Genomic DNA, 21,936 nt, shown 5'->3' with positions numbered 1-21,936 from the left:
GACCATTGCACTTTCATAACTTTGGGAAAAAACAAGGGCTCACTTCCTCTTTTGGAGTAATTCAACAGGAAGCTTCTCCAGCTGGGAGGAATACAACAGCGTCACTACCCGGAATGCTCTCCCATTCATTTTGGCTTCTAATGGCTCCCTCAAGTTTGTGGCTGTTTGGAAAGACCTCACAGCAGGGTGGCCATTTCCCGCTGCCACCTTTGTAGGTGAAAACTTTTGCCACACAGTGCTGCTTGCACAGCCGTCTCATCTCCCCAAAGGTTGTGATGGGCCACAGCAGCTTCTGAGCGAAACAAACAAGATCTAAGGCGAGTTGTTACTTTGGTAGCAATCTCTCTTCTGGTGACACTGTTGCTCTCTGCAGGTTGGGAGGGGGCCTGAGCCAATAGCCAAGCCCTAACTTTGATCCTGCCCAATGGAGTCTCCGGGCAATGCCACTGACAATGAAGGTGTGTTTGGAGCCTACCTACAAAGTTCTTCCGGGACAGTTCTGACCCTCTACAACCCCTGCTGCCCTGCAAGTTGAATTCCACTGAAGAGCAGTGGGTTCCCTGGTATAAGAGGAGTTTTTAAAGGGCCAGACCTGGATCTCATCTGAAACAGGTTAGGCCAATCCTCCACTGAGGGTCCTGCACCGGTCTTGTGTCCCAGTGTTTCACGAGGAGCCGTTGGGCTGCACTGGTGCTCTCTGGAAGGAAGGCTGCCAGGATCTGAATAAGATTTACTGACCTGGATGTAGTGAAATGTTTTTTCTCCCCTCTTGCTGCAATCTGTGCTTTATTTCTTTGCTCCGAACCTTACTTCCGAGATGGTAAGGGAGTGTCTTTGTGTTCCCCCCCTCAGCATGGGCGTCAGGGTGATGGACACATCTTGGGTGGCCCGCAGAGGCACCACCATAGTTCGAAAAGCGTCCTCCACCCCGCCTGCCATGCAGCCCCCCGCGCCGCCTTCCGATCTCGCTGCTACTCCTCAGTCACCAATTCCTGAGCAATCTCTTGATATTTCAGCTACTCCCTCCCCTACTCCAACTAGCTTCGGCTTCCAGCCAGGAGCCGAACAGACAAGGTAAGTCCGGGCAGCAGCGACTGCTGCTGCCACTGCTGCTTTACGTGGCCTTTGTAAACACGCCTAGCTCCTGCTTACCTGCATGTGCCCTTTTGATTTCACGCTTCTGCTTTCTGGTGTGTGTGAATCCAGGCACAAAATAATCCCAAACGGTGACCGCCCAGCAAACAGGAAAATCCCCGAGCAGCCTCGGGGGAAGTGGTGCTGGAAAATGCCATTTCTAGGCTGGCTGGAAAGACAGATGTTTTTGCAAAAGCAGAGACTGGATGCTCAGGGCAAATCCTCCCTTATCCATGCTGCAAATCTGATGGAGATTCTGCGCTCGCAGTGCATGCACCTCACCCACAGAGGGCGCTGTGCAGAGATGCTAGGAGTCCCATTTGGAACACTCCAGTGGCCGGGAGAGCAGGAGATAGGCTCCAGGCTGTCATGTGGCTTCAGGTAGTGCTAAACCGTTGGGGCTACCTAACTGACTGTTTCATTGGCCCTGCCATTCCCGCTGGTCTCCCACAAACAGGCACTCCTTGGCCAGACCCAATCCCCCACGTCTCCCCATTCCACTGGCTGGAAGGAAGATGATGGAGGCACTCCTTTTGGGGTCGGTTAGACTGTGGGCCAAGCACAAGCACACTCTAAATTACACCAGCAACTTGTGCTCTTCTAGCCGTTGCCCCTCACCCCCCTTTGCACACTTGGGTGCAGATTGTGCACCTGGAAAAAAGCTGGGTGACTGGTGCATGAGCAGATTTTGCAGCCAGTTTCAGAACCTCCTTTGCAAATGTGCTTAGCCCTGAAATGTCATTCCCTGAGCCCATTCCTTACTAGAACATCCTCCCACGGAGAGGGAATGTTCACTTCCAGTGCCTCTCTCAGAAGGCCACGGATTTATTTTGTGTTGGTGGATTCACACACTGCTTCCTGGCGGGCAGCCGGAAAACAAGCGAGGCTGTCAGGTGCAGTCACCCGCGTGCGCAGGGAGTGGGGCCGATGTGACTCCTTCGTGCTTCCAATCTGTGCTTCTGTCGTAGCCGTGCTTCCTGCAAGTATGGAAGTTAGCTTCTCATGTGCTGCATGCCAGGGGGCTTCCCAGCGCCCAGCCAGCTCAGCATATGTGCCAGAGAGATTTGTGATGAGCCCTGGCTATCAGGTAGAGAGCTCACACAGACCCCATCCTTTAACACGAGCTACCCTGACTCTGTGGCCGAAAGCACCAAAAAAAATCTGCTCCGGGCCTGGATTTTGCTCTGATTTCTGTGCACCTGTTGACAGCATTTCTCCCCGATCAGTTATTTGGTACATTATTTAACACTTGCACATGAAGGGCCAGAGCCTGATCTCCATTACACCCATGTAAATCTGGAGCAGCCTTGTTCATTGCAGTGGAGTTACTCTGGATGTACACTGCTGTAACAGAGACCAGAGCCTGCCACAGCTCGCTCGCTCGTTACCTCCTATTGTTGTGTCGAATAGCCGCGACCCACAAGTCCCATGTCCCCCAGTTCCACTGTCTGCGTTCACCTGTCTTGGGTCACAGTGTATCTCCCAGCTGGTACGTTGAACCTGATCCTGTCATAATCTGAATGTGTTCATTTTCTTATTCCCTGACCCTGCTTAGACACCTTTCTCACATGTCAGTGTCCTTTCTACCTGACTTTATGCAGACGTTACAGCATTAGCCTCAGTTCCCAGGACTATGTGAGTCTGTTCCCTCCCCTCCCTGAGAGCCAGCCTCTGCAGGAGACACACGGAGGGCACTTGCATCCCAGTGGGTGGGAGATCTTGCCGTGTGCTCTCTTTCCATTTCCATCACGTCCTGCCTCCCTCCTGACGCCCTTTCTTTATAGACTGGCGTTGTGCTAAACGGAGATCAAATGGGGGATGCGGATCCAGGGGCCAGGCGGAGGGCGAGGAGCAGGGCCGAGAAGCAGACCCCTATGACATGAAAGACATGCGACGTCATTAGAAAGCGTTCCATGCTTCCCCGCCCCGCCCCCCCCACCCCGGTGGAGGGCTCTTCCTCACCTGGCGAATGCATGTCCAGCAGTTTGAAAAGGGGTTTTAGGTGTCAACCTTCAGGGCGTCACCACTGCAGACCCTTTGACACTTGCCTGGCCTTGCATTTTGGCACAGTGCCCCGCTATTCTGCCTATACTCCCTGGCTTGGGCCCTCTCTCTGCCACTCCTGCCTTGCTGTTCTCTAGATCAGTGGCTCCCAGCCCCAGGCAGTGCCCTTGGCGCTTCAGGCTTTGTGACTGGCACCCTGGGTTACCCTTCCCTCCTGTTATGATGCCCCACAGAGCTAGGCCCTAGTGAAGAGCCTCGGCCCACCTCCCATTCAGCTGTGAGCACCCTGGCCTTCTGTGGCCCTCAGGTGGCTCGTGCGGCTGTAAAGCCAGATTGCGGCACAGCCCCAGGTCTGGGGCAGGTTCGAGCCCCCAGGGCCACAGGAGGGCGACGGCGGGCACAGGCTGCAGCCTTAGGGCCAGACTCTGGTTTCCGCTTCCCCAGAGGAAAGCCAGAGACTCTGGGTTTCCGTGACGCGATGCGTCCATTGACCCGTATGAGCGAGCTCAGACCCCAGCCCCGTGCCATCACCCCAGGAGGCTGGGACCCACTGCTCTGCTCCCCCCCCCCCCAGTGTCCCCCCTTCTCCACCCCATGGCAGGCTCTGAGCTCAGTGTTTCTCTTGTTGTTGTTACTCCTCTTTGCTTCTCTGCCAGCCTCGCCGCTCCGGGTGGGTTCCTCCCTGTACCAACACTTCTGCTCTTGTTTTTGTCTGTCTGTCTGTTTGGACATTTTGCAGCACGGATGATGTGTCGTCTAGTTGGTTGGACTCCTGTTACCACTACCCTTCCCCCGAGGACGACAGGCCCCCCCCTTACCCTTGCTATCAGCACCTCCGCCATTACCACCCCCAGGCTCGGCCCGAGGCCCCCTCACCACCCTACCGGTGGTCAGGGCACAGCCAAACTCTGCCTCCCCGCTCCTCCTCCTCCTCCTCCTCTCCCAGCCCTCAGCCGCTTGACATTAACTCGAACCCGAAGCCGTGTTTCCTTCACCTCCCCAAGCAGAGCTCCCTCACCGAATCGCATGCTCTCGAAACTAATCTCTCCGCCCCCTCCATCAAACCCCCACTTGTCTTAGCCAAACCGGACCCACCTGGCGCTCCCTACCCCTCCCTTACGTCAGCCTCTCCCCCCTGGGTCGGCTGCGCCAGCGACAGAGGAGCCGGCCTGACTAGGTAAATACCTGTGTGTTTGAGGCTGAAAGGGTTCAGAGCCATCGGCTCGCCGTGCACCGCGGGGACAGCCGCCGCTGGGGACAGGCCCTGTGGCCCAGGCCGAGCCTTCTCGCCCCCAGAAGCTGCCATTGCATGGGGCGGCACTGGGCAGCTCATGAAGGGGGCGGACGGAGCGCTCTGCCAGGCGCTGCGACCTTTCCGTCGTATCCCAGGGAGCAGGGGTGCAGGGCCAGCCCTTCCCCCACCCGCCACAGAGCTACGAAGCAAGGAATCTGAGTCAAATGAGCGTCACAGGCCAGGCTGATCCAGAGCAGCTCCCTTGACCCAGCGGTGCCCTCGTGAGCTGGTGGGCTTAGCCGCCTCTGCAGTGCAGGCTGTGAATGGCTGCTGCCTGGCCCGGCCAGCTTGCCGTTGCTCACCCAAGGAATCCTGATGAGCCATTACATCGCTTGCTGTGCTGCCTCGTCCAGAGGTTCTTTGCTGCTGGGTGGCCTGGACTCCTCTATCCATTTCTTGGCCATTGCAAGTGAGCGCCGTAGCTGGGGATTAAGAAATGGACTTGGGGAGGAAGCTTTAAAAAAAACCCCAAAACCAGTCCCCACAACAAGTTCTTAGATGCATTGACTCCAAGACCAGCAGAGTCCATTGGGATCAGCTACTCCGGCCTCCGGTATCACATAGGCCAGAGAACTGCCCCAAATAATTCCTAGAGCCCTTCTTAGCAAACAGAGCTCCCTCTGGAGGAGCAGCCGTTGGGGGGCAGGGAAGGGGTTTTGTTCTGCTCTGTCTCTGCTGTACGCCATGCGACTAGGAGGGCTGCAGCATCGCTTCATGCTCTCATTGTGCTCCGCCTGCTTGAAAAGACGTACGCACATCTTGAGTCCAGTGTGTAGCGCGTCTCCGGAAGCAGCTTCTGTCGGGCAAAGAATCGGGAGGGGGGTTGGCTTTGCCAGCGCAAACGGCTGCTCTTAGCGAGGCCTGCGTTTCGGAGAACAGGCCAGAGTGCGAGGGGCGTGAGCCAAATGACCCTGGGCTGTGGGGCAGAGGGAGGTCCATGGGGTGGCTTCAAAACAAAGGGACTTACATGTTTTCCTCCTTCTTCCTGTTTGTTTCTTTGCAGTACTTTAAAAACCAAGGAGCTGTCGCCCGTGTCTGGGCAGAAAGGCAGCCCAAGCTCCGGTCACGTGGCCCCATGTGGGAGCATGCAGCAGGTGGCCAGTCCCACGCAGCAGCTGTCCACGGAGCAGAGCCCTCACGCACTGCGCAAAGGTATTTGCTGCCTTTCCAGGGCTGGCTAATGTAACGATGAGTGTAAGGTGATGAGTGTAATAAAGTAGCAAGCTTCATGCACACTCAGACAGGTGTGGGTTGTGCTCTCTAGCACGGCATTCTGAGTGTGCGTGGGTGCAGATTGTCCGGCGGGGCCATTACCGGCTCAGGGATTTGAAGGTATGTTTTCCTGGTGCCTGAGGAGGTGGGCTTTCATGTGCCTGGATCTCCACACTGTCCAGCTCACAGAAGGACTAATCATACAACCATCTGGCATTTGCATGGACCCTGCTTGCCTCGTGCTGGATTTTTTCCAGCGATGGCGCTGCATGGAGGTGAGGAAGGCCAGCTCTCCGGTAGAAGCCCTTTGCCAGTGTTTTTATACAGGCAAACCACTCCGAGTGTGGATACACTGTAACACGCACACACACACACACACACACATGCACACTTTGCTGGTAAAAGTGCAGTTGTGTTGGTGCAACTGCGTGGCACAGCTCAATTGGTCAGGGATCGCACACCTCGTGCCCCGGCTGACAGAGCTATGCCGGCAGAAGTTTGTGCGTAGGCTAGGCCGAAGACTCCTGTCAGGACAATTATAATTCGGTCTGGGACAGATCCTGAGCTGGTGTCAATCAGTTTAGCTCTATTTAGTCAACAAGGCTACACTGATTTACACCAGCTGGTGATCTGGCCCGTGATAAGACTCCTATGAAAACTATGTTGGGTCTTGATTTGATGAAGGCTGTTGCTAAATTACATGCTGTAGAGATCTCCCATCATCCCCATTTTTATGTCAGGGAAATGAGCTCGCCACTGACTGCTGGAGCTGAGGAAGCCTTGACTAGGTCGGTTACACTTGCTTTGTATGTGGAAGGTTCTCATTGCACCCACAGACTTCTTTGTTTGTTTGCTCGAATGAAAGCTACAGATGCTCCTCGGGAGCTGCTGAGAATTTCCACCCAGAAGCAGGAATTACTGGACATCTCACCAGTTCTCATCAAATCCCCAACCTGCCCTGTCTGGGCAGACCCCAGACACTGGGATAATTACAATGTGGGTCAGAGAAGCATCCAAAGGTCTGAGTGCTCATGCAAACCACCCCTCTGAACCTTTGGAGGTTGGTTATTAGACAACAGGTAAAATTTTCAAAAGCACCCGAGGGCCAGATTTTAAAAGGTATTTAGCTGTTTAAAGATGTAGCTAGGCACCTGGTGGGATCTTCCAAACGGACTCAGGTACTGACGAGCCTTCTAGTGAGACTAGGGCCCCTGAGTGCCTAAGTCACTCTTGAAAATGGGATTCGGGCTCCTAAGTCACTTAGGCACCTTTGAAATTTTTGCCCAATATGTCTTAACGAAAGCACCCTCGGTACCTAGGTCAGTGGAGCTTTCAGCTCCTGGAGTTCTGCCCTTCCTCCCCATCGTTCATTGCCACATAGAGGCGGAGTGGCCTCATGTGAAAACGCACTCGGTGCTGCCATGTAAATATCGCACCTTCCCTCCGTCTTCCAAAACACATCTCCGCAGACCTCAGAAACCAGCTGAGGAGGCTGCACACTTGCGCAGGAAGCTCCTAGCTGACTGGAGGGCAGGAGTGAGCCCACGGATGCACAGTTCTCACTGGAGAGACCCAAGGAGTTTGTTCATGGTTCGGAGCTGCTGATGTCGCCTGCTTGATTAAGTGAGCAGTCCCTGCAGGACACTGGCAAGGCCTGCCTCAGAAAGTCATTTTGCTGGGAAATGGAGCTGTGGGGCATGGGAGACAGGCTGGAGTTCGCATCCCTTTGCTCCTGGGTGGGCTTTAATTCAACATTCAGACCTACTGGGGGCTGTATGAGATCCCTTCTTCCACCGTGTTTGGCACATCCACCACAGTCCCTGTTACATGCTGGTTTCCATCTCACAGGGGCTGTTTAAGCGCAAGCCCCTTATGCCCCTCCCATATCCAAGAGGCAGATGCCATATTGAAATAATCAAGAATATTCTGACAGCCACAAATCTCAGTAGATGTGAAGGGCAGAGCTCTCCACTCACATCCCTGGTTCATATAGCGAGGACAGTGTTTTCCTGAGAATGCCTATGGGAGGACAGGTGCATTTGCACATGTAAGGATCTGTTTTGCATGCAACCTTTGGCAGATACGGTTCTTTGTAATTGGCATCCAGCCTGGCCCTTGCAGATCTTTCTCTAGTGTAACAGGCTGTCTTTGTGTGTATGAATAAGGAGGGGTTCTACAATCTGGTCCATGGAGAAGATAAGGGATCTGCTACTGCTGCTAGCTGACGGCAAGTGCCTTTAACTTGGCTAGGAGCAGCCAGAGGGGTTGGAGCTGTAGGATGAGGGTTCTAGTCCAGGTTCCCTATGTGTTTGATTTGCAGAGTAATCACACGCAGCACCTGGGTGTATTGCAGCACCAGAGCAAGAGAGCCCAGCTTCTCACAGGCAGGAGTTCTAACATCAGATAGGTATAAGAAGTGCTAAGGACCCTCTGAACCTGTGCTTCACTTTATGGTGTCTCTGTCTCTCTTTGTCTTCCACAGTTTCAAAGAAGCTGGCTCCAATCACACCCAAGGTGCCCTACGGCCAGTCAGGCGGTATGTCCGACCAGTCCACGGGACAGCCATCCCCCGTCAGCCTGTCTCCCACCCCTCCGAGCACCCCTTCACCCTATGGACTGAATTACCCACACGGCTACTCACTGGCCTCAGGCCAGCTCTCCCCAGCTGCTGCTCCTTCCCTGTCTTCTCCTCCTTCCCTGACGAGCACTTTAACCAAGTCTCGACCCACCCCTAAGCCAAGGCAGAGGCCCACGCTGCCACCGCCACAGCCTCCCACAGCAAGCCTGACCGGCGCTAGCCCGCAGTCCATGGAGCACACCCTGCTAGATGACATGTCCCCCGGGGAAAGCATGTCCACAGGTAACCAAGCTGTTCGCTCCCTAGAGCTTTGATCAGATCCCTTGCAGGGTACGGCAAGGAGAGAGGCGAATGTGATCAGCTAGTTTGTCGCCACGCCGACAAGTCTTGGCGGCATCAGTTATCCGATGAGTCGGTGTTATCGTGGGCTGAGGGGATGAGAGTGGGGATGCCAGAGTCCACTGTGCAGCAGGCACTACAGAGGGCATCAGTGCAAAATCAGACACCGCTGGACCAACGGAAACGTGCTCCTGGGTGTTTGGATCCAGGGCCAAGATGCAGGGTCTTTAAGATGCTTTTATTTTAAGGAGTGGTGGGGACAAGTCTGAAATCTCTGCATCCCCCTCTGAATCCGGGCTTCCTTAGCAGGGTGATCGCTTAGAAGGCAAATATCTGAGGGTAAAACCTGCCCTGGCAATGAGGCAGAATTAAAATGGTCAAAGGCCTGTGTATGAATACACAGCTCTCTTCTACCATGTGCTGTGTCGGCAGCCACCCCACAAGCTGAGGTTCCCTGGTGAACCCGTGGTGCCGCCCTCAAGCCCTGGAGTGCAGCAGACAGGACGCCAACTGGATTTAAAGGCCCTGTGCTAGCTGGCCTGGAAAGCTGGCTCAGGCGTTCTGTTCACTGAGGCTGCAGCATAGATTTCAAAGCCATGCAGGCTTTTGTTGTAACCCATCTGGTGGGGGTCTTCTCCATACTGCAGGTTGAGCCCTCGCAACAGCCTTTGGTAAGTCTTACAATTGGCTCCCTTGGTTTTTTAGAGCTGTCCTCCCCGCCACCTCTAGCAGATGTTTTGAGGTGTCCCCTGAGATCTCCAGATAGATGGGGGTGTTGATATAGAAATATAGCATATAGTGGAAGGCAAACTGGCCCAGGGACCTTAGGATGGCAACAACATGTAGGCCTATCTGGTGTCCTTTTGGCTGCTCTGAGGGACTGGTCATCGTTTTGAGGTATCTCTCGTGGCCCATGATGACTAGAAACACATATTATACATGGTTGGAAACCTGGGAATCCTGGCTTTCCATTGATGTATAGTGGATCTTTCTACTCTTGACAGTTCATGAGATCGATATTATTTCAGTTATACTCTTGCATGTCCGCTGATTCCTTTACTTGTAGAACAGCATCTGTGGCCCAGCCCTGATCTGCTGGGTTGTGCTCGAAGGATTCACAAGGGAAATTATACCAATGCCCCCCTAGTACTCCAGGATTGCAGAGCAGGCGGTGGTAAATAGGAATGGCAGATTGGTTTGTGTCTGAGTTCTCCCCATGCAGGTTTCAGAAGCTAGTCTCTTTATACTGTAATGTATTCTATGTTCTGTTTTATGACTTGACAGCCACAATTCTCTGAACCGTGTTTCTGTTGTGTTCTTGTCTCCTTGTTGCTGCTTATTTTTGTTTCCTTTCTCCCAATCCTATGATTGTGTCCTTGCAGCTGTTTGAGGCGAGTGATGCAATATTGGATAGGTGTGAGGGGGATTCTCAGGGTAAGCTGGAGTTCCCGTGCAAACCTCCCCTCTCTGGCACTTGAAAAGCTAACCCCCTAGACTGACCTCCAGCGGCTGGCTGTTGCGTCAGATTCACCACTAATTCCATCTCACTCTCTTTGGCCTTTGCATGGGGCTCGCTGAACCGGAATTGCATGGCTTCTTGGGCCTGTGACCGTATCACAAGTTCACCAATAATTACCTTATTAGTAAACTTGTTTCTTTTGCTTCCTGGAACCGCTGGCCTTTGTTCCCGCCCCCTTTGTATATTGAAATCAATCAATGAAAACAATCCCGTGACCAGCTCCTAACCTTCCCCTCCTCTCTCTTCCCCTCCCAACCATGGCTTAGAACTGACCTGTATGAATAATTTCTCCCTCTTCCATTTCATGTATTGTTTTTCAGAAGGGATGTCATGATATTGCCGTTCTTAATTGCCTTGATTGGGTATTGATGCCGATGGTATGTTTCCTGGGGATATTTAGCGTCACTAGGTGGTGCTTATTTACTCTGGCCAGGAGCACTCTGGAAATGCGCGCCGATAAAATGAACAAATAGCATCATGCAAATGCGCTGTAGCTTTAAGAGCCTAGTGTCACAGGTGACGAATGAGACTTGCATGCTAGGCACGTGGTATGGGACTGTTAGGCTGAGCAGCCCGGTTGATAAAAACGACCACTGCAAGTCACTGCAGTGCCACACCAGTATAATTCCACCTGCCCTGCAATGGAACGCACAGGACCAGCACGTCAGTGGGCCTCCACGGTGCACCAGCAGATGCACTACACATTTGGATGGCATGTGAACTGGACGAGTGTGCATCCACAGGCTGGCCTCCTCCGCGGTGTTAGCGCCAGCTATAACTTGAGTGTTAAATCTAATCGGCCAGAAGGCTCTCGCTCCACCTAGGCGTGCTTTGGACTCAAGCTAGCTGGCCCGTCGGGGGATGCGTAGATGCTCGAGCTAGTAACGCAGAGGGAACAAAGTTATTCTGTGCTACTAATCCAGCCACCCTGGCAGCTCCAAGGTGTGGCTGCTCTCACTAGAGCTAAGCTAACTCTAGTATAGCTAACGTTGCTCTGAAGACCAGCCCTAAGGGGCTGTTGAGGCTAGAATTTTTGCTCCTGTCTCCACACTAGTTAAGTGATTGCCATTTAGCTCAAGTTAGCTAACATGTTTGTAAATTCTAGTCCAGTCCCTCCACAAACACTTGTTCCAGGGCTCAGATATTAGTGGTTTACCCCAGGGTCGAGCCATGGGCTCCTAAGCATTGCTAGAGCATCTCTAGACTGACATTTGCATGGCTGTTAGCTAACTTAAATGGAAACGGGCACAAAAACTCGAGTCCAGACAGACCCTAAATAGCCACTTCACAGACTGTAGTCATGACAGCACACCTTGGTTTGCTATGATCTTCCCCTTTATTTTTCCAGCAGGGGTTTCCTCAATGTCTTCCCATTACATGCTGCAGAACCTTAGTCCGATGGAAACAATCTCACAACGCTGGTTAGCAGTGAGCTTATTTCAAATACACTTGACAATTAGGCTTCTTTATTTCAAAAACTAAAACTGCTTAATGTCTGAAAACTGGAGCCCCCTTCCCTTCCCCCTGAGACCCTGCCCCTGCTCCACCTCTTCTTCCAGACCCCACTCTTGCTCCACCTCTTCCCTTGAGGCCCCACCCCCACTCACTCCCCTCCCCCTTCCTCGTTGCAATCCTTTCCACCTTCCTCCTCCTCCTCCCCCCACCCCCCACAGCTGGGCTCCCTCTGCTCTGGGGCTGGAACGGGAGCTGCAACCTGATGCAGAGCATGCCCAAGAGATACAGGAAGGAGGCAGCCCCGGCTGAGTAGGGGCTGGCACGGGTTGATGACCCAGTACCTTCCCCCCGCCACCGCGGTAACCAGACTTTTGGTGTCCAGTCAGTTCGTCTGACCGGACACTGCCAGGTCCCCTTTCCAGTTGAAAACCAGACACCTGGTAACTCTATCCAGAGTAGCTAAAATATAGAGCCCCCCACACCGTGTGAGCCAGCTGTATCCCTAGTCCCACTGGCCAGATATGCAAAATGGTCCAATATCTGCAGCTGCTTGTTTGGCATCAGGGAAGAGATCATCTCAGACACCTATGGGCAAATGGCCCGGCCTTAGCGCAGGGGGATGGCTAGGTGACCTCTCGAGCCTGCTAGCCCTACAGCTCTGTGGTTCTAAACACACCTACCCGGTTTACACATCCACGCTGCAGGCTCTGGAGAATGCTGATGCCCCCAAGAGGCATTAGCTGCGCTCCTGAAAACGTGGGCCCACTCTCATGTTTAAGGCTGCGCGAGGCAAGCTGTATTTCAGTTGGAAGGGGCGCTTGTGCGGTCATTAGGAACAATGGACCAGTGACGGTGGAAAAGGAATGTAAAAATCTGGGGGCAAATTTCTGGTGGTGCAAGCTCAGGGAAGTCAGCAGGGTTGCCCTGGTGTTGGCAAGAGCAGAATTTGGCACCTGGTGTAAAATGAGCGTAAATCTTCATATAAAGTGTTGGGGGAAGGGAGAGGGAATGTGGGCACTGTCCCACCGTCCCGTCTCTCTGGGTCGCACATCCCCGGAGCAAACCGTACAGGTGTGAGAGCACAGACTGTGCCCGTGACATCTGCCCTTGTCCATCTCTGCCTTCCATGGGCCAAACTCTGCTCCCAGGCCCACACAGCAAATCTCAGCTGGGGTCCTCTGCTCTCCACCAGGCAGGTGCTTACGCAGGGCTGGGAGTGCTCTCTCCAGCGGGTCTCCATCTGCGCCAGGCCTATGTATTGCATAGGGTTTCTTTTTTAACTCTCTAACTCCAGGACTTGAGTTTGCTCATCGGGGCTCCAGGCTGAGGGGCAGGAGCTCAGAAAACCTGTTTTTCCAATCTTTCCCTCCCCCATGCCCCAGCCTCTTCTGGGCCCATGCTCAGTGTGACCCTTCCCACTAGCCGCCCATAGGTCCAAAAGCGTCCCTCCCATGCACAGGTGAAGAGCCGCCTGCCCCCCGTTCGCCTGCCTGATTCACCGTCAGCCCAGAGCCATGGCCTGGCGCCATGGCAGGCTGTGCCTGTCCCTGGCTGTTTCCACCAAGGTGACTCATCTTCCCTTCCTCTTGATGTGAAGTGGGGCTCAGAGCAGCACAGCGCCCGGGCGCAGGGGGAGAGTTGCCAGGCAGGGAGAGGCAGGACTGACTCTACCCAGGAGGCCCTTGTCCATCTCTGCCTTCCTCTGGCCACAACCCCACCACCACCACCACCAACAACAACAACCCTCCCCTTAAGGTATGAAGTGCCACCCGCCTGGCCAGCATTCGAAGGGTTACTAGCAATGTTCCTTCTAATTTTTTCTATCCATGTGCGGACTGAATTTTGTTACGTGCACCAATATTGAGGTATGTGCGGACGTGCGCCACCAGTAGAAACAAAAAACCTAGCTAGGATGTATATTTTCAAAAAGTTACCATAGGGATAATTACTCCAGCCAGGACAGATTGGGCACTTTAGAACTCACTACTCAAAGAATTCAATGGAAGCGTAAGAGAGAAATAAAAACGATGGAATGCACAGACTAGTCAAAAAGCTAAAATAACACACTTTGAAAGAAGTAACAACAATAATAATACAAGTCTGTGTTGGGAAGTGAGTGTGAAAGACTGTGTGTGTGTGTGTGTGTGTGTGTGTGTGTGTGTGTGTGTGTGAGAGAGAGAGACAGAGAGTGTGTGTGTGAGACAGACACAGCCTCCACACAAGTGTCCGGAGCTGGAGCCCACCGGCCCTGGGCCTGCTGCTGGTCTGTGGAAATCCATATGGCATGAGTGCAGCCAGCTCGCTCTGCCCGTCTAGGGGTGGGAGCAGTGTGGAGGCCTGAGCTCTGCTCCTCGTTCCCTGGGCTGCAAGGAGCTGGCGTGCCACGGACGCAGCACCCTCCGCATCTGTATCTCCCTAGCCGCTCCTCCCATCGGTGCAGCTAGAAGAGCAGATTGGCTCAACACAGGCTACTTGAGGGGGCAAAGGGGGAAAATGGGGAGGGGGAAGTCCCAGAAGACCCCCCGCCAAAGCAGAGTAACTTACTATATTTGAAACCTGCATTGATGGCCCCTTGACCCTTCCCCAAAGGCCAGTCCAACGCTGCACGCTGTGGGCAGTCCACGTACCTGTCCGGCCACACACCTACGCATGCCCCGCCCTCAAACAGGCCGCAGGCTTTGTGTGTCACTCATTTCCCTATGATTCAGGAAAAGGGAGAATGCATGGAGTGGGGCTGGCCTTGGTGGCTAATTAGAAACCTAGCAACCCTGGCTAGTGTGGTAATTGCGGCATTTGCATTTGGCAGCTGGAAAGGACCCAGCTAATGAGATGGCTGCGTATTTGGGCGAGTGAGTTTAATATCTTTTCGTGTCTTCCCCCCGCCCACCAAGCAATCTCTCCTGCCCTAGGAGAAAAGATGGAAGGGGCTGAATACTGGCAGGTTTGAAAGGGAAGATGGGGTGGGGTTTAGGAAATAGCCATGAGTACATGAGAGGTAATAGCTCCTGGAGTGTGAGATCTACTGTCAAAGTCCCTGCCCTGGAGACATTCACAACTAGACTAGGCAATAGAGAGTGTCCTCTCGAGACCAATCCTGTATTCCCATGGGGAGGGGAGGGTAGATGGCTCCATAGCGTTTTCCACTCTACTATCTACGATGGGGAAGGATTGAAAGGGGCTAAGGCGAGTCTGCAAAGAGTAAGGGTCCGAAACAAAAACAAGGGGGCAGTAGAAGGTGCCAGTTTCTGCCCCGTGTTTTGGAAAGACTCTGGGCTCGGCACTTGTGCTGAGTCCTAGCAGGCCCGTGGTGATAGTGACAAGAATGAGAGAGAGGCTGGCTGCTGCAACGGAGACACCCAAGCTTCAGGAGAGGAAGTGAAAACGATAGAAGGTGCAAACCTAGACTTTATTATGACATCCCTGTTCTCTGACATTAACAACGTACTAGCCTGAGAAACGTTTTTGCCGCTGAGAAAAAGCAGCGCCTCCCAAGCTACTTTTTGCTGATCTCATCTGTCCGTCTTAGCGCGGGTTCGCCCGGAGCAGCCTCTTACCTCTGCCTTTCTGTGCCCGATTGCAGATCTCGTCCACTTTGATGTCCCTTCTATACACGTCGAGGTTGATCCTGCACTCCACCGAGATCCGCTGGAACAAACCCAGAGACATTCCGTGGCAGGGAAAGTCGATTCGGAAGAGGAAGAATCGGAAAGCACCGCCCTATGACATAGCGTCCCCTTCCCCCATTGACTCTCTTGTACATACATGTGATCCCATAACCACTACGGTCCGGAGACCTTGCCATGGCGGGGCTTGCTCTCAGTCGGGGCTCCATTCACCAGCTACCGGCGTGAGCTGGCTGGATGGACATGTGTGACTTGCAGCAAACGGGGACAAGCTGTCTCCATGGCAAAATGCATTTCTGGGGCAGTTTTGGTTATTTATTTCCATCAGTTTGTTTCGCCTTATCCAAACTTTGCCTTTTGACTTGGTGCCTAAGTATCCCCCTTTCAAGCTTTCAGCCCTGTTCCAAAAATAACCCCAACCCCCCTCCCCGCCCCCCAAACTCCCATTCCCCATTGCTCTTCGGCTTGGGGGAGGGAGGCAGGGTGGTCACTGCAGTAATGGTGCCCAGTGGGTTTGGCTCGTTGGGTTCCACCAGCGTCCCCTTGCCTGGTAGCTGGTGAAATGCTCGCCCGGTGGCCCATTGCTTTTCCAACTGCACTGCTGTGCTGTCAGTGCCCATGCTGTCTCCGTCCCCTGCAGGAAGGCTGCCATGGGAGAGGTGTCCTCTTTAACCCTTAAATGCCTGTTGTTTTCCAGACTGTCTGCCAAACTGACCGCTTTAGGGTGAGACCTACAGGGTGGTCTCCAGGAGAGTGTTTGCCCCAGTGGGATCTGAACCATGTCTCATCATTCCCAAATACCTCACCCTGGCTTTTTTCCTTCCCTTGTTTCTTTGTTGGCTTGACTCCTTGTTGGCCGGAAACGACTCCCTGTCTGAGCCGCAGCCGGGGATTTGGCGAGGAACCATGTGTGACTGTTCCTCTTGGGACCACGGCAGGCAGTTGGGAGCGGCATGGACACGCCTGCCGTTGGCAAGGGAGGCGTGGGCCCCGTTGGCGTGAACGGCGCCACTTTGTGCTGGAGAGCAAGGCCATGCTTTGAATAGCAATAATGTGCTCATGTTGTGTCCCCCTAACCGTGCTTTAGAAGGTGAGATGTGGCCCGGGTGACCTTGCCTTTCCAGCTCACTGCTCACCAGCTCAACTTCCTCATCTCCCCCCACCGTGTGTCACATATTCCTGCATCAGTGTCTGCGAGGGGAGGGCGAAACTGACGACAGGGACATGTTACCAGGGACCTGATTACAGTTTACTCAGCGCTGGGCCTTAGTTAACTCTTTTGTTTGGGTGGTGTGGAGCAGAGGTTTTGGTGGTGCATGCAAAGACAAATTTAACCTTTTATCCTTTTGAAAGATATATATATATATATCTGTCTGCATAGATATATATATATATTATATATTTGTATATATAAAATAGATCTATATATATATATTTGTTTTATTTGAGCCATTCCATCTGAACTGGTGTACCAATGTAAATTGAAATGCTTAGCGTCCCCGGATCCAGTATAAATGTATAAAGAAATATTCTCTCTCAGCCGTATTTGCAAGTTAGGATGTTACAGCTTTTTGCACAGGTCATAAGTGCAACTCATCACCCAGACTGTAATGGGGACACGGGGGGGCCGGGGGTGTAGTGCAAAATCACCTGAAATAAATGTGCAAATTGCTGTCAAAACTGTTGGTAAAACTGGGGTTCTTGTCCTCGAACACGGTCAACTTGTATTTGCAGCAGTTCCTCCAGAAGGACTGCAGGTTTGTGTCTCACACTCTGTCTTGAAATATCAACACCCCGAGCAGCTTCTTGAAAGAAGCCGCACGCTTGACTCCCCATGCCACCCTGTCCCCGACTCTCCCTGACGGGTGTTCTCATTAAAATAGAATCAACTGATGATGTCTGCTGAACCCTTTTATGTAGCCTCCAATGCAGGTCTCGCTGTGCCTTTAGCAGTCTGTTTTGCCGAGGAGAGGGGGCGGGGAGGTTGTAGAAGGGTCAGTGGTGAAGATTCATCAGTGAAAAAAACTTGCAATTCTCAGGGGTTTATGCTGCAGCCCATCTCCATGGTATCTGGGCGTCTTCTCTGTAAAATCAATTGTGATAGCGAAGTCTGTAGTGGAATTCATGGAGTCTCTGGCACTCGTCAAGAGGACACCCAGGCTTACTGGGTGTCTGGGGGGGGGGGGGGCAGTTCTCACAAGAACATTGGCCAGGGCAGAGCTCAATCTGAGCAAACGCTTACAGAAAAGAAAGATGACATCCATTAGGCCTGTTCCACTTCAAGTGCAGTTCTAGAGAAACACCCCCTTCCCTCACCCCCACCCCTCCCAAACGTGGTGTACTTCTTTGCAAAGCCACACTGCAAAAACAGCCTCGAGGGTCCAGGGTGACTTTTTTTCTCTCTCTCTCCCCCTAGAGCAGGGGTAGGCAACCTATGGCACGCGTGCCGAAGGCAGCACGTGAGCTGATTTTCAGTGGCCCTCACGCTGCCTGGGTCCTGGCCACCGGTCCGGGGGGCTCTGCATTTTAATTTAATTTTAAATGAAGCTTCCTAAACATTTTAAAAACCTTATTTACTTGACATACAACAATAGTGTTATAGTTATATATTATAGACTTATAGAAAGAGGCCTTCTAAAAATGTTACAATGTATTACTGGCACGCGAAACCTTAAATGAGAGTGAATAAATGAAGACTCGGCACAGCACTTCTGAAAGGTTGCCAACCCCTGCCCTAGAGCAAATCTGTGCAGTTTGCAAGTAAAACGCGGGGCTTTCCTACCAGCCAGCCCTGCAAACTCAGCCTGGGAGCTGAAAGTCAAGCTGGCCTCTTTACTTCTTGTACCACGTGGAAATCAGATCCTCTCAAACTATTTTGATTTATTTTTGTTAATGAGATTACAAGTTTGGTTGATAAAGGTAATAGTGTTGATGTATTATACTTACTCTTCTGTGAGGCATTTGACTGGGTACCACAGGACATTTTTGATTAAACAACTAGAATGATATAAAATTTACATGGCACCCGTTAGCTGCATTAAAAGTTGGCTAAGTGATAGGTCCCAAAATGTAAGTGTAAGCAGAGTTAGCATTGAGTGCGTCTGTTTCCAGTGGGAGTCTTGCAGGGCTTGGTTCTTGGCCCTGTGGTGTTTAACATTTTTATGAATGACCTGGAAGAAAACATAAAATCATCACCGATAAAGTTTGCGGTTGTGACAAAAATTGGGGGAGTGGTAAATAATGAAGAGGGCAGGTCACTGATCCAGAGCAATGAGGATCATTTGGTAGGCTGGGTTCAAGCAAACAATATGTGTTTTAATACGGCTAAATGTAAGTGTGTTCATCTAGGAACAAAGAATGGAGGCCATGCCTACAGGATGGGAGACTGTCCTGGGAAGCAGGGACTCTGAAAAAGATTTGGGGGTCATGGTGGATAACCAGCTGAGCATGAGCTCCTAGTGTGATGCTGTGACCAGAAGAGCTACTGTGATCCTAGGATGCATAAACAAGAGTGTGTGTCTCACATAGGAGTAGAGAGGTTATTTGACACTGGTGCGACCACTGCGGGAATCCTGTGTCCAGTTCTGGTGCCCTCAATTCAGGAAGGATGTTGATAAGTTGGAGAGGGGTCAGAGAGGAGCCATGAGAACTAGGAAACCTGCCTTATAGTGATAGACTCAAGGAGCTCGATCTATTTAGCTTAACAAAGAGAAGGTTAAGGGGTGACTTGATCACAGTCTGTAAGTATCTACACGGGGAACAAATATCTAATAGCGGGTGCTTCGGTCTAGCAGAGAAAGATCTAACACAATCCAATGGAGGTCAGACTCCCTGGCACAGTAGTCCCTTCTGGCCTTGAAATCTGTGAATCATCCCCAGTAGTAAAATCCCTACAAGGTCAAATTAGATCCTCAGGCACTGCAAGGCCCAGGTCAGCTGACTTGAGCCGTGGGGCAATACAATTACAGTGTAGATGCTTGAGCTGGGGCCTGGGCTCAGGGGAGGACCCTGCCTTGTGTGGGTTTGCACAGATGGAACCGACTGAAACTCCAGTTTTGCTGATGTACGTGGAGGATCTGGCTCCAGCCTCCTCTCCTGTAACTGGGCTGGCTCTGGAGGGCTAACGGGGTCAAAAGCAGCACAGACTTATTTCAGGGTCTGATTTGCTCCCATGCAATTCAATGGAAACCCCCCCTTGGTTTCAGTGGAGCACGATCATGTCCACAGTCACTAAGGTCAGCAAATAAAACATTCACTAGGTTTAAGCCTTACGTGCTTTCCTGAATCTGGGCATGAATTGGTGTGTAGCTAAGCTCGGCGGGTGCAGAAGGAAACCACGGCTTCAGGCTCCAGGCCTCCAGATACTTGCAGGGAGGCATAACTTTGCTCAGCTGAGTCGTCCCATGGATTCCAAAGTTAAGCGCATCCATAAATGTTTGCAGGATTGGTGCCTTAGACACGAACACGTTTCTTCTTCATCCTAACCAGTAACTTCTAACAGCACCCAAAATTGACCCAGAAACAAAGAAATGAAGCTGTTCAGCTCCCAAATTGCTCCTCTCAAAGGCAAACTCTCATGTGTTTCCTTCGCCAAACCTGGGAGTGTTAGATCTGCTGATCTAGGGCATGGACTCTCGCCTGGTTTTTAGTCTGATTCCAATCAGTCCTGGAGTGAAACACAACCCAGCCTATCTGCCATCTCTCTCTTCACTGCCTGGCTGGCTCCAGTGGTGTTTTAGCCCCAGACAAACGGCCTCTTCTGTTGACAAAAGTGGGTCAGACTTCACTTTGAAACTGTCTCCCAATAATAAAACCAGGTAAAACAATGAGCGTTCTCTACCTCTGATCTCTCTTCCAGACCCAATACTTGGTAGTTCAAAGTTCTGTATTTATTTTCCAGAGCCTGCAATGTAAAGAAATATTATCTGGTCTGGCAGTGTTACAGGGCGGTAGGGATTTTATATCTGATCTGGATCCTTAGTAAGAGATAAATTATTATTACTGTTCATTATCTGTACTCTGGTCGCTCTTCAGAGCCTGGTCATGGACCAGGGCCCCACTGAGCTTGGTGCTCTACAAACACAGAATAAAAACAGTCCACATTCTGTGCAGTTTATTCGAAGGGGAACTCCTGGGTTTTTCTGCCAAATGTTGCACAGACAAGAACCCAGAGAAGTCTGGGCTAGTGCATAAGGCATTGGACTGAGACTTAGTTAATAGAGCTGGGTTCCCTTCCGGGCTCTACCCATCTCCCTAACCTTGGGGAGTCCCTCTGCCGTCTCTGTACCTCACTTTCCCACCTGTCAAATGGGAATCAGGCCACACCAAAGGTCTCTGATGCAGTGATGTCTGCCAGGATCTGCTGAGAGCCTGAACTGCCCCCTCAGTGGTGTGGGGAGTTAACCCAGATGCCCCATGATGCTCATTTGAATGGCAGCATTGTTAACTATTTCATTGCATGTAAGGAAGAAGAGGGAGGGTTACAGATCTGCATGGTCTCCTTTGGTGCCACTAGTGGGTGGTGTTTGGGAGATACAACCACTTCTTGTCGCCCCACCCCATTCATGGAACTGAAAACCAGAGGGGGAGAGGCAAGCCCTGGGGGTATTTGAGCTTCGCCAAAGGCAAGTCCTTTGAGCCCAGTGGGCCATACCACTACCACCCGCTCTCCCAGGCAGCCAGCCTCTCTGCCCCAGAGCAACAAAAGCCAAGTCTGCTCTGCTGGTGGGTGTGGGACCAACAGCTTCCTCCCTGACACTAATGGCTGCTGATCCATCCTCTGCTGCAGGCTCAGGCAGACATTGTTGCATTGGTTACACTTAGGTTGCATTTTTGAGCTTTCCTTCGCAATGATGAAGGCCACAAACATTTTACTTTAACGAAAGCTGCAATTGCCATCCTCACATCTGGGAGCCAGGGCTCTGGGCCCATGCCTCCATTGTGCCTAGGCCTCAATTCAGCCTCACAGGGCGGGGGAGTGTGAATCTGAACCCCACGGAGGGTGAGCTGAGCCTGCACAGACATACTGTGAACATCTGCGCCATCTGCTGCCAGTGAGGTTTCACTTTGGCCTGTCAAGAGGGCGGAGCTTGGCAGCATACCCCTGCTTATCTTTCTCCCCAATTCGAGCTGGAATGGGGATCAAACCTCTCCCTTGCCTCATAGGGTGGCTGTGAGGATAAACAAATTGAAGACTACGACACCCCAACCACAGGGGCCATGCGGGCATAGGGTGACCAGATGAGGGAAACAAAATATCGGGACACATGGGGGAGAGAGGGGTGCAAAAAAAAAAAAGCTGAGTCAGTCCCGCCGGTGGAGCAAAAAAAAATCTGCTGCCGGCAGATATCGGGACGTCTGGTCACCCTATGCGGGCAGACAGATTTCTTTCTGTTTCCAGGACTAACTAACGTTGGCAGTACAGCCATGAAAAATGGGTGAACATTTGGCTGGAAGTTGATGGCGCTGAGCATCTTGGGAGGACGCTGCTTTCCTGCAAAACAGCTGAACCCGAAAAAAGATTCCCTGCCCCAGATCACTGTGGGTGATAAGATTGGACGTGGAGCCGTCCCCCTCACAGACTCCACTGGAGCGGCCCTGATTTACGCTGTCTGGGATCTGCTCCATCTTTTCTTGCTGCGGCCTGCTCCAGCCCCTTCGCCATGCTGTGGCTGTTCTGAGCCTTCCCTGTTGCTTCCCTCCCCTGTGCTGGCCCTGGCCCCCACACCAGGGATAGCTTAGTGGTTTGGCTCCCCGGGCCATGGAGAAACCTCATCCA

At 52.3% G+C, this 21,936-nt stretch overlaps 1 protein-coding gene across 1 annotated transcript in view; it reads left to right on the top strand.

Moving 5' to 3' along the window:
- ARHGAP44 (Rho GTPase activating protein 44) overlaps window positions 1-15,258 on the top strand; it is a 56,335-nt gene extending 41,077 nt beyond the window's left edge. Inside the window, exons 18-22 of the mRNA XM_065415315.1 lie at window positions 853-1,074; window positions 3,878-4,315; window positions 5,436-5,584; window positions 8,127-8,504; window positions 15,116-15,258. Of these exons, the coding sequence (XP_065271387.1) occupies window positions 853-1,074; window positions 3,878-4,315; window positions 5,436-5,584; window positions 8,127-8,504; window positions 15,116-15,258 (1,330 nt within the window). The remainder of the gene's footprint in view (window positions 1-852; window positions 1,075-3,877; window positions 4,316-5,435; window positions 5,585-8,126; window positions 8,505-15,115) is intronic.
- The last annotated feature ends 6,678 nt before the right edge of the window (window positions 15,259-21,936 follow it).

Source organism: Emys orbicularis, chromosome 13 (genome assembly GCF_028017835.1).
Source record: "Emys orbicularis isolate rEmyOrb1 chromosome 13, rEmyOrb1.hap1, whole genome shotgun sequence".
In the NCBI taxonomy this organism is placed as follows: Eukaryota; Metazoa; Chordata; order Testudines; family Emydidae; genus Emys; species Emys orbicularis.
This window is presented reverse-complemented; position numbering and strand designations above follow the sequence as displayed.